The sequence below is a fragment of the Cyrtonyx montezumae genome, unplaced genomic scaffold (assembly GCF_038088225.1).
Source record: "Cyrtonyx montezumae isolate F1298 unplaced genomic scaffold, pur_monq_1.0 scaffold_7, whole genome shotgun sequence".
NCBI classification, from domain to species: Eukaryota; Metazoa; Chordata; class Aves; order Galliformes; family Odontophoridae; genus Cyrtonyx; species Cyrtonyx montezumae.
This window is the reverse complement of record NW_027072078.1, coordinates 2,823,876-2,842,085: the sequence shown is the minus strand read 5'-3', so window position 1 is coordinate 2,842,085 and position 18,210 is coordinate 2,823,876. Positions and strand designations below refer to the sequence as shown.

The 18,210-nt window shown below is 45.4% G+C and overlaps 1 protein-coding gene across 22 annotated transcripts in view; it reads right to left on the bottom strand.

The window, feature by feature from the left end:
• The window catches only part of LRRFIP1 (LRR binding FLII interacting protein 1), a 64,581-nt gene that overhangs the window by 9,074 nt on the left and 37,297 nt on the right, over positions 1-18,210 (bottom strand). For 5 of the 22 annotated variants that reach the window (XM_065750899.1, XM_065750879.1, XM_065750882.1 and 2 more), the window contains 14 exons: positions 16,364-16,396; positions 15,589-15,636; positions 14,129-14,185; positions 13,054-13,134; positions 11,549-11,614; positions 9,637-9,714; positions 7,285-7,317; positions 6,706-6,831; positions 5,904-5,975; positions 4,153-4,323; positions 3,082-3,174; positions 2,549-2,641; positions 1,305-1,397; positions 708-849 (listed from right to left, as the gene is read on the bottom strand). In XM_065750899.1, the coding sequence (XP_065606971.1) occupies positions 708-849; positions 1,305-1,397; positions 2,549-2,641; positions 3,082-3,174; positions 4,153-4,323; positions 5,904-5,975; positions 6,706-6,831; positions 7,285-7,317; positions 9,637-9,714; positions 11,549-11,614; positions 13,054-13,134; positions 14,129-14,185; positions 15,589-15,636; positions 16,364-16,396 (1,186 nt within the window). The remainder of the gene's footprint in view (positions 1-707; positions 850-1,304; positions 1,398-2,548; positions 2,642-3,081; positions 3,175-4,152; positions 4,324-5,903; positions 5,976-6,705; positions 6,832-7,284; positions 7,318-9,636; positions 9,715-11,548; positions 11,615-13,053; positions 13,135-14,128; positions 14,186-15,588; positions 15,637-16,363; positions 16,397-18,210) is intronic. The other 17 variants (XM_065750891.1, XM_065750892.1, XM_065750893.1 and 14 more) reach the window with 11 other exon arrangements.

Here is an 18,210-nt window from a genome sequence, read left to right as displayed (position 1 = left end):
GCGATGCTGACTGAGAGCAGTAACAACAAAAATTAATTCCCTGTCCTTTCACTATCATAACGCTTCCCTGAGCAGACCCTGACCATGACTGGATAAGGAGCAGCTTTTTGCCAACCAGATTTCTCCTTCCTGGTGATGATGGACAGCATCCATCTCAGAGCTCACCTTTAATGGCCTCAAATCTAATCCCATTAGAAGAGGTCGCAATGCTGAAGTGGTATTACAAACTGCTCGGCAGCACGAGACACCAAGATCAAGAATTCATGCACTGGAGTGTTCTAACAGTGACCAGCACTTGTGTTCAGCAAATGCTGATGGTTCTCAGGCATGAAAGGGAACCAACGTGCAAGCTTTTGGTATGACACTAAAGTGCTTGGATTTTCAGCCTTTTGAGAGGTGTTACTTCGGGACAACTTCAAAATTCAGAGTTTAAATAGGAAGCTGAACGACTGCTACTTATCTATAGCACGCAACGTTTGTATGCTCGTCCTCTGTCACCTTGAAGGGGGAATGAAGGCTGCTTCTGCAGGGAAGTGATGATAATATCAAGCGGGAAAATGCGTAACGCGACGTGAAGCACAAGTGATTCAACAGGTGGCATGCTGCGTGACGTGTTCATCGCCCCTCTAACAAAAGCCCAAACTCCAAGCAGAGACGAACGAGTGGACAGACAGAGAGAAAGATGCGAAAGGATAGGCAGCACTTACCTAGCATCCCATCCCCCGCTGTCTTTAACGCCTGCGTCGTGCCTTGAACAGCTTTGGAAGAATCCAAGTGCCCTTCGCTGTCAAGAGCGTCTGATGCCTCCCCATTGGTGGCTATGTCAGAGTCTGGGATTATTCCGTGTTTCTACAGAGAAGCAAAAGCAAAGCTTTAAAGCCTGCAGCCCAGTAAAGGTGGGATCATTCCAACATTCTCACCCTTGACCTTCTGAACAAACAATTGCTTCAATCGCTCCATTACAAATGGCTGCAAGTCAGAAAACAGCACAGAACGTTACGGTTCCCCGTGCAGCCAGCGTTACGGAAAGCACGTGACACCCACTTCAGTTTTTAAACAGAATTCTGCTGTTTAAAGCGTTCCTCAGATGTGAGTCTCCTACAAAAGGAACAGCTCAATGCTGAACATTACGGTCTAAGAGCTCACAATCAATATTAGGGGGAAGGACTTTATCAGAACTGGCAGCTCATAGGCAATGTGACGAGAGTTCTTGCTAAGCTAGATTCCAGTTTCCTGCAGAAGTGCATAGGAGGGAAAGGTTAGCAGTCAGCAGGCAGTAAGCTGCTCTTACTCCTCTTGCATACCTTCAGTTGCTCCTTCAGCACAAGCACTTCATCTCTAAGGTCATCCCGCTCACTCCTTATGGAATCAAAGAAATCTTTCTGCCTCTCTAACGCCTGAGTTGGTAACACAGACAGAGAGCGAGGAGATGTGAAGAGAGGAAAGGAGAAAAGTAAAGATCATGAAAAGCAAGTGTAAACCAGAATGAGCAGATTTAAGATATTCAGAGACTCATGGAAGTGACACGTGAAAAGGGTACAGTTCAGAGATTAAAGGACCACGTTCTCAGACACACAGACAAGCTTCAAATCCAAGAAATGCACAGCTTATTTGGTAATCCGTCAGCCCCAGAGCTCCTGTTAAAGACACCTGGAGCCCAAGCCTTCAGTAAGAATCCTTCCAACGAGGATCCACTTCTCATCTGCTAGAAGAGTTCATTCACATTACTTCAACGTGTACATTGAAGTCAATAAGCTATTCTCATGTACTCAGATCAGAGGATGAAAGCAGGCCTGACATCTTAATAGTCTATAAACGGGCTCTTGATTGCACAGGCTACCACAGTGGCTGCGCCACATTTCAATTCACTAGAAAACTGCAATCTTCAGACTTCGGGAAGTACTGTGTCATAAAGGTGTAATTTAGCATGGAACCCCCCTTGATATTTCTTAAATAAATGCACAAACAGGACAATAACAAATATCAGACACTTGGGTTTCAGACTGCAAGAAGAATTGGACATCCCCCTTCTACATGCAGAAAGTCTTCCAGTACTCCTCGTTAGCAAAGAAAGCAATGCTTCTCTTTTAGAGCGCTTTTGGCTTCGATAAGGGGCAGTGGGAGGCATGAGAAGCAAGGGAGAGCTCGGGACTGCCATCCCCACAGGCCACGAAGAGCTCTACTACTTCTTGATCGCCCTCCAGTTCCTGCTCAGTCTGCAGATCAAAACCAAATAAGCAAAAAAACCCCAGTGCTGACAGAACTGCATTATAAATAGCGCTTCCTTTCTCAACACACCATACACAAATGAAGCACCACAGCAAACAAATTAGCTTAGGTTTCAAATTCAGAACAGCTGCTAAGTTTTTCTTGGATTTTATGGTGCTGAACAACGTTTGCTACTTGCTAGTTCACTGGTAACACACTAAGCCAGCCACACCAAGCAAGGGCACTCGGGAGCATATTATTCATGAGGTTTTGCAGAAGCAGGATCAGCTGAAGAATGACAATGCCACTTTGAGCACACTTCTGGAGTTGACAGTCCTACCCCTATTTTTTTGTCTTTCCACTCTATTGTCTCCTGAAGATCAGAAATTTCCCTGACATAGCTCTGCTGTTTCTGTTGCAGCTGTTGGATTTCCTGAGGGATGGGAGCAAAACGAGAAGACAGAAAGTAGGTAACAGGTTAACAAAGCCAGTCAAGATTGCAGCGATGCCAGAGAACAAACAAAAGTCAGGTGAAGTACAAGGGTATCCACATGCACAGTTGGATAACTTCTCACACTACATCTACACTTCCTAAGGCAATCCCTCTATTCACAAGATGGTGTATGCAAGTTAGATATCCCACCTCTGCACCTCCACAAGAGGCTGTTGAGAGAACAGCTTATTTCACACCGTGGACAGTGCAACTTCAGGTAACACTTAGGAAGCTGGCTGTGAACCTGCTTGGCCTGGAACACCAGTATTTCTTCAGGTGAGAAACTGAAGAAGGGAATAAAATCCCTTACTTTCTACACACCTGCTGCTAACTGGGCACATCCCAATCCAATAAACCATTAAAGAAAGGAAGTTACTTACTGCAAGCATTTCTTCTCTTTGCTTCAAAGCCTCTTTGATTTCCTTAAACTGAAACTGCAATATGCTATGAGCATGCTTCTCTCTCTCAAATTCCTATGAATGATGAAAAATTCATGAGGTGTAATCGATCATAAATAGCATCCCATGAAAAACAGAAGGAAATGAGCCCAACGACCAAGAAAATGCTTACTGCCATGCAATTCTTGACTATGCTTCTAATCACAATCCCACAAGAGAACAGTTTTATTATTATTTGTCCTTTTCTAACTATTATTGCAACAAACAAAGCAGTGCCAGACATCGTTTAGTCAGCTTCATCATTTGAGCAGCAAGCTGCCAGGGAATTGCTTTTACACTCAAGTCCTACTGACTTCACAGATGGATGGATGGGAATTTAACCCGCTCTTCCCACGTAAGAACAGTGCAAAAAATTCACTAGACGCTAAGGACTTGAAAACCAAACCAACAAACTAAACCCAAAACAAAACAAAGAACAAAAACCCACCAGTGAACCAACCAAAACCAACCACCACATCTTCCAGGAACTGCATGCTTTGCAGTACACTATAGCAAAATGCCCCCAAGCTGAAAGGACGGTTCTGGCAAGCCACCACAAGCTGCAGGTTTATTATTTGACACCAACTTTATCTTTCAGATGCTGAATTCATGCAAAACAATTCAACACCCAACCACATCGCTGCTTTAACTCTATAAGCTGCACAACTGTCTTTGTAAGAGAGTTTTGTGCATTGAAATACTCATGAAGAAAGCCTTAATTTACTTCAAAGATAGAACACAAAGGGACATCTGATACTGCAGCAGTACTACAGCGTATCTTTCCCATACGAAACATTTCTTCCCTTTGGAAATTGCTTTCTAAAACAGGAATGGAAGGAAGAATTCTACTGGTACGATCGCAAGCACGTAACATGCTGCTACACAACATGCTGACTTAAACATCAACCAAAAAGAATTACTCATTTAAAACCCCGAGCAGTAATTTGGTGTGATCCCCTCTGAGATGTCTGAAGCCTTACACTGCTAAATGATGTGCCACTGCTGTATACATACTTTACTTTTTTCTTCATATTGCCTCCTGGATTCTGCGAGTTGCTCCTCTAACTCTAAGAGCGCATCCTTCAGGGTATCTACTTGGTACATGAAATTTGTTTTCTCATTGTCCAGTTGAGCGTTTGACACCATAGCCTTCTTGTACTTCTCTTCAACCTCAGCTAGAGAGTCCTGCAAAGAATAAGCAACCACAGTGAGAGGTCGGTTACAAAAATCACCCTGCCAGCCAAGCCCTTGAATGAGAAAATGAAGGTAGAAAAGCACAAGGCTCCTGAACAGTCCTGCTGAAACCAGTGCTCATCATCTGCAGGACAGACCCAGCAACTGTCCCAAGGTGAGGATAACCTCCCTGCACTCCCACAAGGCTTCTGTTAACGAGCAAGAAACCTTACCTTACCTTGGGATGGATTAAAACGTTTCCTGTTCTCTGCTGCTTCAGCTCCTGCTTTCTCAGGAGTTTCCTTCCTCCTCCCCCTGTCCCTGAACACTGGCAGCTCAAAGCAGCTGATGGAGATGACAAGCTGCAAAGTTGTTTTTTTTTTTTCTTTAAAGGTAAACTAACCTCAATTTAAGATCCTTTTAGGTAGTCCCATCTCAATGGAGTGGGCTTCAACCTAAGGAAGTTGAACAGCCACTTCATGCAGATTTCAAGGACCCCTGCAGTTGAGGTAGCAGACACTAATATAGCCAAGTAAACTAACTCAGGAATCAGAATTTGCTGTGAAAGCTGCAGCTTTTGTGACGGGATGCATCGTATGTTTCCTACATGGCCTTCCATCTTAACTAATTTACTCTGTCAGATACAAATCCCAGTGTCCTGAAAACCCTTCTTGACAACTCAACCTGAATGTGGGAGACTGAGATGTTTATAACTACAGACAAGGGCAAAACGAAGATCGGGATCACTCTCCATGCTGCGCAGTCAACCTTGCAGTATTTGATTTCAGTACAGAGATAAAGGACTTGCACAGGCAAAGCAGTGAAAACATGCAAAGAAACATTTTAGTTTCCAGATCAAGCAACCTTTCTACAAACTCCAGCACTATTGGAATTGCTCCTATAGCACGGGCAACTTCCATATACTTCCCATCCCATTCAATAAACAGAACTGGGGACGACAGAGTGAGATGATAACAATATCAAGTCCGAACCAGTTTCGTTTAGATTTCCATCAACACGTAAGAGCATGTGTCTTCGGGCCTGTGCTTAAGGATATGAATCCATACAGGTTGTGCTTTGGCACACAGTCCTGCCTGAGGGTGAGAAATACGAAGCATGGGAAAGCAGTCAGAATTTGGAAGCAACAGAAATGAGCTGGAATGGAAGTATATGCAAGTAAGCTGCTGCAGCGCTTCTTCAGCATGCTACATTTAGTTTTATTAGCATCAAGTTGCATCACTGCTGGGCTATCACCTGGACACCTTCACACCAAAGCAAAGCCAGAATTAAACACAGACATTGAGACCCAAATCCCCAGAGAACGCGCTCCAAGGGATGCAAACCCAAAGACAACCTGCTTTTTTAATGCAGCGTGACTATTCTGCTACACTTACTACACACAGATCAGAGGAAAATCAGAAAACAAAACAGGCTTTGCATCAATAGTGCCAAACAACTCTTCTTCCCACTGACACATTTTACAGCCCCTCCCAGAAGGGAAGTGTGCAAGGTCAGTGCTAGGTCTCACCCTGGCTCTGTGAACGTTTAGCTGGTGTTAATTACCACACTTCCACTCTGCAATAAACCAGTACCTTCATTTCTTTCAGCCCCTGCATGTATTTGCCTTCTACATCTTGAATCTGCTCCTTTAACTCATAGATGTCCTGAGAGAAACGGTGAGAAAGGTAAATGACATCACTGAAACCAGTGGGTACAAGCGGGTGTGGAAGAGCACATACTCCAAGTTCTCGTCCAAGTATTTCTACCACACAAGTTCACTCAGTCTGATCCGAATCCGAAGCCTTGCTAGAGTGAAATGTCTCAGAAGATTATCCTAACTCTTCTTGACTGGAAAAACGATGACATCAACTGAAAGGCCGAGATACAGCTCCAGCTTTTAGGTCTACAACTTTCAGGTCTACAACAAGGACGTGCCCCAGTCACAGCCCTTCTCTACCCCCTTTCACTGACAGTTCTGATCATTCTGATAGCACAGTCGAAGCGAGTCTGAAATACAGTTTGTACAAGTGCTATAGAAAAGACCATACAAAATCCAGCCATGAATTATATGTCATTGTAAGGCCTATGTACAGCCTCTCCTCTTTGCCCTTGGTCACCACCAAACTGTCATCTTTCAGCTGTTCTTACGGTGCTGAAACTGGACAGAACTGCTGGTATCTGAGGTCTCCAAGAGAAACAGCAGATGTTTTAAGTTGTTGTAAATGTCTGAAAGTTAACAGAACGCACGTTTCCAATTTACTAATAGTCTTCAGAATGCAGCCTTCAAAACAGACTTAAGAACAAAACCCTAAGAGTTTGGTTATGAACCAGCCATTCAGATAAGAAGAAGCCATAGCTCCATACAGTTTTATGTTGGCTTTAAGAACGTCTCACCTTGATTTCTCTAATAGATGTCTCTGTATCTGCAGAGATGGACGTCTCCACACTGCCTCTTCGTGACGAAGTCCCACCCAAGGAAGCTAAGGTAGCTGCGGATAAACTTGAGACAGTACGTGCTCCCTGGAATCACATATGGTTGAACAGGGCAGTGAATATTCAATTTTTAATAAACAATGTAGACTGTTGATAAAGATTAATAACAAAACAACAACTTTGGCACCATGAGTGAGACACTCCAATAAAGCACATCGATTGCCCTGCGCATCACCAAGAGAAAAACAACATAACAATGAGCAAAACAAGAAAAAAAGGCCAGACCAAAGCAATACAAAACCCAAACGTGTACACTTCTGGCCATCCTCTGGACCTCAGCAGTGTGATTGTTACTGGGAGTTGGAATACTCCTGTGTAGCTTCAGCAGTCCTCTGACCTCTAAATGTCATCTATTTAACCCCTGAATGACCACAATGGTTTCAAGTCTGTCCTCAGAAACCGTAGGCTTCATTAATTCAAACTTACTACAAGTCCAACAAAAAAGCAGACTGTCAGAGCAGTTCACAAGATCCTCCTCACCTTCTCAAAATCTTTTTCTGGCCGCTCCTCAATCTGTAAAACAAAGGGATAGAAGGAATCATTAGATAACGAAGTACAAGAGAAGGCAACACGGTGTCAGAAGGGGAACTCTTAAACCTTTAATTGACTTTTCATTAGCAATTTCTCCTCAAGCAGAGAGATCAAAGTTGTTTAAATGAAAGGTGAACAGACACCCAGATCGAGATAGCTCCTTATAGGTACAGCTTTATGGACTCCAAATACAATAAATGACCTCTGAAGCACCTCCACCCCTCACTCCAAAAAGCAAAACACCAACTTAGGTTTGAAGGACCAGACTGCATCTGCACCTCTCCCAAAAAGAAGAGAAAAAAGTAAAAGAGAAATCTAAAGCTCAGAACCTCCAACACGTTCAGCGTCCTGCAGTTGCCACCCTGCTCACCGATGGAGTGCTTTCCAAGCACGGGCAGCCAGCAGGGGGAACCCTGTCTCATCAGGAGGCAATCTCCCGAGCAACTCCAGCACACACAGTCTTTGCTGTGGCTGCTCTTTGCAAGAAGAAGCATGGTGGGCTCAGAGTTCAGCCTCTTCCGAAAGTCAGATCAGAATAAATCCAGCACCACATTACAAAAATGTCAGCAATATCAGAAGCTTAGCGCAGCTGGAAACTTCACAAGAGCACAAGCAGCCTGCAGGCTGACATATGGATATAGTACCGGTTTTTCACAGGCACTAACATCTAGCTAAGATCACTTCCTGCTCTTGCAGCAGGGCCTGAAAGGATAAGAGTGCCCTGCACTGATGAGACAGCATAGCAACCCATCCAGTCACAACCATACTGCTCCAGCTGCTCGGCCAGGGCTCCCAGCAGCACAGGGGATCCTGAGCACTGGTCCAAGAGGAAGAGTCACCTTAATTCCAGCAATCAGCACTGAAAAACACCACTGAACTTTGTCACGTGTCAAGAGGATCTGTCACCACGATCCTCACTCAGGAATGTATGTGATGCCAGAGCTCGCTGTTTCACAACCTTACTGGTGTTGGAAATTAGAGTGAGCATTGCAGCAAATCCTCCCTGGAGAGGACGAAGCAGATGCAGGTCCTGCCAGCGCCCAGCGGAAATCTTTTGGTGCGAGGTAAAGCTTCAGAACACAGATAACTGCTTCCATGAGAAATAAATCTGCTGCTGCCTTCATTTCATTGCTGGCAAGAACGTGATAAGCTTCTTCAAACGAGAAATGCCGCTCGCAGCCACGCTTTAGTTCACATCCCGAGGCCTGCCCCCACTGAGGGATACTATGCTTCCAGCCACGAGCAAGAACACGAGCTGGCAAAACTCTTGGCATGCTGTTTAACCAACAGCGATGGGGGGAGGAACAGACCTCTCAGAGAGGACTTAAGTGACAGCACATCTTAGCCTTTAATTCACAAAGGGAATGGTTCAGTTCCATTCCATTAGGAAATCATCCCTACCTTCAGCGTCAGGCACTGATTTTATCACAGCAGATATTGCGGACTCCCAAAGCGGCAGGCGACAAAAGCTTGCTGGGAACTCAGCCTGTTCAGCCCTGAGTGCTTCCTGTCTTCCTGCACACCAGATTCAGCGTGGCACCTCTCCAGTTGCTGTGCTGACACAAGTAACCACCTCCACCCAGTTGCATGCAAACAGCCCAAGCTGTAAGCAGAGCATTAAGATAAGAAAAATCCCCTCCGTGTCCCGGGAGGGACAAACTGTTTTGCTATTACTAAGAGCAACTTCCACTAATGACTCAACGCGTGCAAAACAGCACATAATGGAAGCCAACATCAACGTAGGGGTAACCAGTTCTTACACTTTAATGGTATCCCTGGCTTTGCTAATTAATTTTTGCCTTGCAGATAATTAAAGTTCAGTTTGTAAGGCCCTTATTCACGCACTTCATTCAGCACCTTTCCCACGTGGGAGGACGGGGATTGCTTGATGACCCGAAGCCTTGCCCACCCCCTGCTGATGGTAAGATGCACAGACACGTGGGCAGAGCTCAGGCACACATCCCTGTTCTGCTGCAAGCACTCAGTGCTGTTCCAGCTGTGGAAGAAAGAGCCACAAGTGCACTTCTGCAGGCTGTGTCTGGGGGAACGGTGTGATGGAGGACACCAGATACAATGCCATTCATCACTGTCTGTGTTAACCTAAGAGGAACACTCCACATTTCCACGGTACAGCCTACCTCGCTCCTTCCTGCTCTAGCTTCTTTGTCTCAGGTATCACCTAGATGGCCCAATTAAATCAAAAACTGTCTCGTGAGGGATAGTGACCTCCCTGTGCAGAGAATAGCATGAAGGACAGAGAAACAGAACAGTTACAGAGCAAAGGAAAATAGAGGAGCTCACCACCGGACTGGCCCGAGCAGAGCTGGCTCTTGAGGACGCCCGAGATCCCGAACTGAGGTAGCAGCTGTACTCTGAAGGCTGCCACGAGCAATCCAGGAGCAGCAAGCAGGGAGGAGAGAAAGGAATTAGGACTGAGAGAGGGTGCGAGAGAGAAATCAAAGCGTACGCACAGAAACACATGCGGCTGGACAAGAGAAGAGCAGTTAGGTCAGAGAACAGACACTGCAAGTGTTAATTTGAACAAAATAAAATAAATAAACTGTAATTCTAGTTGAAGTTTACTGAGGAAGGAGTTTCAATTCGATTCACATAACAGCAGTAAATTGTAACAGAACAGTAACTTGTATTTAAATACCTCAGATACCATTCACAATCTAAAAGCTCTGCATTCCTATACAAAAGGCTCGATCCTGCTTGTCTTTGAGAGCTCTGCAGTGAGCTGCCTCCTTGTGCATATGTAAAATGAATCCACATTCCACAGGCCAAAGCAATAACCAGCCAGCTCTACAGAGATTCAGGCTGGAATCATGACCACCTCAGAGCCCAAAGAACCCTCCTGACTTTCCAGCTCCTGCTGCCCTCATCTCCTGCCCAAGGAAGTGCTCTAGCCCTTCTTAAAAGCAAATACCTAAGCAGTGATGTGGAGCAGACAGGGCTGACTCGCTGCTGACAAGAGCAAAGAAATAATTTGTACTAATACATACAGCAGTGGGGAACAGCCCTGACTACAATCCTAACCATGAAGCCACCCTCACTGCACACCCTGTGACAGCAGAGAAGTGCTCCAGGCTTCAGTGATGCTGAAATACCCACTGGGAACACCATGGCCGTGACAAAGCCGCTTCATGTGAGGCCAAAGTTGCATACTTCAGCTCTCACACCTGCACAGGAACTGTAGCACGGTGGTGGACATGGACAGATGAAGGGGCACAAGCACCAGAGCTGTTTTCACGTTCAGCCCATTAGCAGTGGGGCTTGTGAGTTACTTGTCCCCAGCTCAGAACTGCAGCTCTGAGACACCTCAGTACAAAGCAGAGCTGTCACACGCAGGATGACCACCAGCTCAGTGCAGAGCCAAACAAAAGCACACTGAAGTGCAGGCGGACCATTTCACAAGCCAGCCAAATGCAAACGAGGCATAATTGGGCAACAAAAAGGAATCTGAAGCTTAAGATCAATAGCAGCAAGATGCACAGCACTCCTAATGAAGCAGTGTTATGCAACAGGAGGGCCCTTTAATGGCTAACAAGGGCTTAGCCAGCATTCTTGAATGTTTGTTTCCTCCTCCAAGCCAGCTACATTGCAAGTTTTTAACCTTAAAATTAAATGAACAACCACACTTTGTTTTGAGGCTCTTTTTTCCCTCCCTATTTTTTTTCTGCCCGTTTTCTTGTTTTTCAGGCAGATCTGATGATGGCATAAGAGCTGACACCCTGCTTGATGGCATGGATGCTCTCTCTGAGAAAAGGCACAGACATATTGTGTCCTGTCATCACCAAACTGAGGCCTACATCCTCTCCTGATCCGAGTCCAACTTGGAGGAATTCCTCTCTTCTCTCCCTGTAAGTGGCAGGGTCCCACATTCCCAGCCTGCATAAACCCAAGCAGCAACAGCAGCCAAGCCGTACGCTCACAAAGCTCATGCACATCATGCTCCATGTGCTGACAAAGTAATGCTGGGGAAGTGATTCCTTTTTAATCTACATTAATCTCAGTTTGCAGAAGAAAAATGATGTCTCAGTGAGCGGAGGGACTTCCTGCACTGCCTCGCCAAGGCGTTTGCACTCTGCTGCAGCAGCAGCATGTCACAGTCCATCTTGGATGCTCCTCGGCCCCACAAGCCTGTGTTCTGGTAGAAACAGTTAGTGAAGGGCAGAGACACAACAAGGGGGAGATGCAGAAAACATCTTACAGCACGAGAACTAGAGGCACTATACCGACGGCTCCCGCTGCAAACACTCTCATCATACACAGACGCCTACAAGTAAAAGACACAGTCAGAACAAGGCTGGCAGATCCAGTCTCTGCTTTCACCCTGCAGCACTGCAGGTTCACACGGTGCAAGGGCACGAGGCAACGAAGAGCATCCCCCGCCAGCAACCACAAGCAGCATGCGAGTGAAAAACCAACGGGGGGCTCCACCACGCGTATGCAAAACACGAGCGGTTCCCCCACGTCCATCACACGGCCATGCATTTGCAACTGTTACTGTTACCCACGCCCCAAACGCCTCAGAGCAGTTCTTAAATTGTTTACGCCTCTTGGATTTTCATTTCTGCTGCTTGCCGAACACGGGAACCCCAATTACGAGTGAGTTTTTCAAGCTAATGGAAAAGGAGAAGATGCACATCTGGCTGCAGTTCCCCCTGTGAGCATCTAGCTCAGGAAACACAGAGGCAATTCTGCCTTTAAGGGCTGAGAACCAAAATGAGCATCACTCAGGTTTTAGGTTCCAACAAGAACCGTGGGATTTGGCTACTGAGGAAGAATTGCTGCTGCCTCTCTCCAGCCTGCTCCTGTTCACCCTGGGGGTACACCAAAACGAAGGTGACTGCCTGCATCCTCAGAGATGCCCGCAGGAGTGCTGCAACTCCACAAGCAGCAAGGGGAAGGATCAGCAAGTCTGACTGGACAAACAGCATCACACCCATGCGTTCAGATGGACCAGACAGGTGACAGCAGAACGGGAAAGAAATGGAGGCAACAAGAAAGACAGAGGTAAAAGACAGCATGTGTGTGGCTGGAAACAAGTGGCTTAGTATTTGTACAACAAACCCTGTAACTTCTGGCTGGCAGAGCATTGCCGTACAGCGAGGAGGGCTGAGGAAGACAAGCACATGAAATCAAACAAAGATGCCTGTAGCACAACTGACAACCTTGGTAAAAGGTTAGGATTACTAGGCTACAACAGCAGGAAACCCAGTATAAAGAATATTAGTTGCCTGTTACATAAAAGCATTAGATCTCATCTCCCAAGACGGAGAATACCACGCAGACATGCATTTCCTACAGGAAGGGAGGACACCAAAGTATAGAGAAGCACAAGAGCATAATTTAATTTTAAGTTGTTGTTATCATCTCCCAACACATTTGCATGCAGCAGCCAGAAAGGGTGTTTCTCCTCACTTCAACCAACATCAGAAAAAGAGCTACGTGTGAAGACAGAAATATTTTCAGCTATACATCTTAAGTGTTGCACACAGCTGCAACATCACCTCTTGCATGCTGCTATGTAGTGCTGAGAAAACCCGAGTTACACGCGACAAAGTCATGACTACCTAAGTCAGAGCACCATAAATTGAACTGTTAGTAATCATCAGCAAGATGCAGTGCCTCAGGACATCAAGTACATGCTGGTGTGAGCAGGCACAGTCAGAACCAGAAGCACAGGCCAGGCAAAACCAGTGGACAACAGACCCAGTTTCCATTATGGGAAGAAGGCTGAGACGTGGAAGCGAAGCCACTGTTGTGAAGCCCCAGATCAGGGTAGTAGGAAGCCTGCATTCATTACAAACAAAAAGCACTTGAGAACTCAGTAACATAGCTTTCAACCCCTTCAAGCAGGAAGTAAAGCAAATTAGGAACTTCAGAGTACTGAGAAGCCCAGGTGACCGCAGATACAAAAAGATAACTGAACTAAGGAAAGTGCATTCGAGATAAGAGGATGTGTGAAAATGGTTCACCCTTTCCATTGGTAAGGTAGAGACTTCAGTGAAAGGTCTTTCCTCTATCCCTATCTATCAAGAGGATTTTCCATTATTTCTGATTGAAACCAAGCAACATTTCCCTGGATGGCTTTCTCACACACACTTTGCTCTTCCTGCTTCTGGAGCATGCCATGAAAGAACACCATTAGAAGCACTACATAAGGTGCCCTGAACTCCCAGCTGTTCAGCAAGAGAGACAGGAGCAGGACAGCAGCAGCTCCCTCTCTGCCCTCCAAAGAGGGAGAGAACAAGAGTACAGTTGCAACTGTGACAACAGTGCTGAGCCATAGCCACACTGGCATGAACACTTGTAGCAGTGCAGTACATCAGTGGTGGGATCACACAGCTAAGTGGCAACGCTTTCACTGCCTGTTCATCTCGGTGGGAGCTTCCACAACCCTTATGTCATTTATAAAAGAAATAAGTACTTTGTTTAGCAAACTTGCTTATGCAGAGCCTGCACAGGCAGCACCGGGAAAGCCATCAAGATATTTCTTGCTACAGTTCAACTTGTAACCCAAATTGGGTTACAAGTTAAACAATTCCTGCTCCCAAGTTGCACTTGTATTGAATGCACAGACTTCCTTTCTCACTCATGGCCTAGTTTTTATTCTTATTTTTTCTTTAAACAGCTTATTGCTGCACCTCTGCATCTGAGAAACTGCAAAACCCGCAACGTGCAAGGCAGGAAAAACCTGCTTCACCACGCAAAAGAATTTGCTAATTAGATTTAATCCCATTAAAGAGAGCAACAGATTTTAGAGCAATATAAATCATCTACTAACCCTGCTAGATTTTCTACTCTGGGACGATCCGTACACGTCTTCCTCATAACCATTGGTCTGTTATGGAAAGAAAGGAGAGAAAAGGAAAAAGAGGAAGAGGAGAGAAACAGATGCAGACCCAAAAGACAAGTTTGCGTGGCAACCGTCGTTTAAGAAAAGCAAAAGCAGAAAGAAAATGTTTCAAAGCTAAACCAGGAACAAAAGTACAGAACTAGGTCAGGGTTTCAAACATGAATTCAAGGATACTCCTGCGTGCCTTTTTGACCCTTTTCTTCTCCTTGTTTAAGAAAAACTTCTGCTTCCCCCATTATTATGGCACTGTAACACCTGCAACTCTTCAAACTCTTTGTGAAGAGAACAGCAGATGAAAAGGAAACACTAGGGATGGGAGAGTATAATAAATATATCACAGCAGCTGCTTATACTCCTGGCAGCTGAACACCTCAAAAAGCAGTAGATTATGGCGAAGAACTTAATCCTAAACTTGTGTTCTGTTTAGTCGACAAAGAACAACATATGAAATCTCCTTTTTGGCTTTTTTTTGGCAGTTACAACAAAATGAACCCCAGACAGCGACTGCCTGCCACCTGCAATGCTGGGCAAGGCAACACGAAGACTACAAGAGCTTTTAGTTGGTTCAGCTGTCCTCTGCATGCTCAACAGTCTGCCTTGATGCCAAATGTAAAGGAGAGGTTCAGGGTGAGTTGTTTCAAGTCATTAAGCCCAGTCTGAATCTATTCTCAATTAAAATAGATGGTGTATACTATACAGTTCAAGGAAAATGAATAAATAACAGAGCCGTTGAGATCCAAGCTGGTAAGAGTGGGAAAAGCTTCAGGACTCCTACACACACAATAATCGGGCACTACAGACTTCTATAGATCTGATTTTTTCCTTTAAAAGCAGACAATGTAATCTTAGATGGGAAGAGATGAGATTCTTCCCAGCTGTTACTCTCTCCAAAAGCTATTTTTCAGCTAACTGCTTTTCTTTTACAAGAACTTGAGCTTGCCGAAGGTTTCACTCAAGAACATTAAGCAGAATCACACCAAAATCCTTGGAGTTTCCTCTAATGCTTCTCCCTGATGCTCTTTACCAACTACCTTGCTTTGGGAGATCACGCTTGATTGCCACGATTGGTTTTTCAGATGCGGGTAACCTATCACTTTCAATGAGTTAATTCAATACAGTTAATTTGATGCGCCCTAGTATCTTTTAGATTCTTTTTAGATCTGAAAGTAACTCCAAGATTTATGCTACTCGTGGTGGGACAACTGCCTGATTACTAGGTACCCAAATGTTGTTTTAGAACAGGGATAACCTATTACTTCCATACACAAAAGAACTACTACAGCTCCGAGGTGAAAAGATTCAGCCTTTATCACATATTTTCTATCAATTTTGCCTTTTTTGTGTGTTCTCATCCGCAAAAACCGTATCCGGGCAGTGAAGATACGTACTGCTTTGGAGTAGTTCTTCCATTTGGTCCTCTCATTCTCTAATCCAGCCTGCAGTGAGATTAGGAACGCAGGGTGACAAGATCAGTGAACTTATGTGCACACACCAGAGCCAGGCATGCATAGCATCAAGCAAATCCATCAGCTCAGCATCTCTCCAGCTCTACAGGACATGGCTCAGTAAGCACACACGAAAAAATCAAACCTTGAAGTCAAATGGTCAGTTATTAGAGAATACTGTCAAAAGTGATGATAGTACTGTTAAATTTAGTAGCCACGGTTAAAATCATTCATGCTTGCTGGGTTAAGTCAATTAACTGAGCTACCAGCTGTCTATACTTACTACATCAATACATCCATGCAAAATCCAAATGTGTTTGGACTATTCCTGTATATAGGTCACTCAAATAGATTCGTTGCATTCCTAATCTGAAATAGGGCAGGGAACTAAGAAGAGTAAAAAAATGAAAAAAGAAATCTGTACAACTGCTGTCCACAGCTTGCTTCATGAAGCAGCAGACAGACCTCCCTTCGGACACAGCACTGGGACAAAACAGCACAGCTAACACTATGAGGAGATGTGAAAAAAGGAGTTTCAAATCCTGCTGATCGTTTTCTCCACTGGGTCCTTCCTGCTCTACCTGAATGCAGACAATGAACATCCTGCGTCAGGCTTTATTAGCGCTCATCCCTCACCTAGATGAGCTATCACACTTGGTGTTAGTTCTTTTCACAGTTAGTTTTTGAACACACGCTGTGACTTTCAGGCTATTCTCACCACTGGATAGGTGCTGGCATAGTCCAAATGAGACTGTCAAAGCATGGAAAGAACAGAAATCAGAATAACAGCAGAAAACACCAAAGCAAGTGATGGCAATCAACTTCCTTCATCCCCTGAAAGACGTAAACCCCACAGAAAGAATCTTGGTGATGCACAAAGCCAGAAGCTGGGCACTTCGTTGAGCAGACAAAGCAAGAAAATGTGCCCAAACTGCATCCTGAGTGACTAACAGCAGCAGTGTTACATGCAGGAGTCTCAGTCTGGAAGCAGCCAGCTGAGAAGTAGGGGAACAAAGGCACTTGCAGCAGAGAAAAGACTGAAGGAAAGCAGTGTCTCAAACACAGGATGATGTTAGTGAGCCTCCTTAAGAAAAACTGCATGGGAAAGAAACCAGAAAGGCAGGATATTATTGCTGGTTTCAGGATGAGCCACAGAAAAGCTGCTAAAGATGTCCATTCTCTGCAGCTGATAATCTCCCTGCAGGAGGCACAGATGCACCAGGGATAGCATTATAACCCACAGGCTGCTGCCTACAGCACAGCCCCAACTGCACAGCTGCGAGCACTTGGCTAGTGTGCTCTAACCAACACTGCTGGTTGGTTGAACCCACGTCCAGGACTGGAAAACAATCACTGCTTCAAAGACTAATTCCTACCGCAGCCAGCCCCGCAGTGACCCAAAGCGAAACAAGATCAGCTCTCAGAAAGGGAAAGTCTTGAACAACCACCACAATGCAAACAGTAAGGAACACGCAGGCTTATTTCATCCTTTCTCCTCCAATCCCAGTGACACTGGATGAGGGAAGGAAGCCTTCAGATAGAGCAGGCTCTGTCAAAGCTCTTCCTGCACGTGCCCAAAGCATCAGAGGTCTTGCAGAAGACCACTCACAGAATGCTACTTTAGAAGCGCAATGGGGAGTGTCTGTGCAACATCACTGGCAAGAGCAGGACGTAACGCTTCAACCAGATCGTCCTGTCAGAAAAGGACATCCTTTGCAAAAGTACTGGGTATTTACGGGCCACCCCCTAGAGCAGGGGAGATCTCCCTTCAGCATGAGGGCAGCGGTTATCAGCCCAGCAACGTACTGCTTTCACGATACAAAACCTCCACAGGAAGCAAACACCACGGACTGGAACTAGAGACCTGAACAGAGTTATTCCCAAACACATCTGTTTTAGGCACAAATGGCTCCGTCACAAACTGGCAGCAGCTGGTCTGTGTTCAGGACTGTGAGGCGCTCCCTCCATCGCCCTGCTGTCCTTCCTGTTGTGTTGCTAGCTGAACACTGCACACATCCCAGAAGCAGTGGGCTCTGACTGTCTTTGAAAGACCATCAACGCACACAGGGACAGTAGCATTAGCTGCTAAGGACTAAACTGCTTAATTACAAGAGCTGATTACGTTCACTCTAAGTAAAGATTGGTATGTGTGTATTATATGGACAAATATTGTACTGATAGTCTGAGAAGAAGTGTTTTAGGCTTTCCTACAGATCAGCAGCGATCACTGGGTGCCCTCCTAATCCCTCCCCAGAACTCAGGGTGGCACTTTTTCCCCCAAACTCTCCGTATCAGCAATCAAGCAAGGGAGATTACAAGGGGCACATGAGACAGAGCTGCACAGGCTGAAGCTTTGGCTGAGTTCTGCCCTCAACAAGAACAGTGAGCAGCATTAACCAGGAAGGTATGCAACATGCTTTGTGTGCATTCCTCAATGGTGAGTACCAACCCGACAGTTCCTCAGGCTGAAAGAATTACTGGCCTAAAGGTAGCTGTGAAAAAAACACACACCTTGAGCACAGAAAACAGCACGACCTTGGCAGGAAGATGCTCGCAGAGAACTAA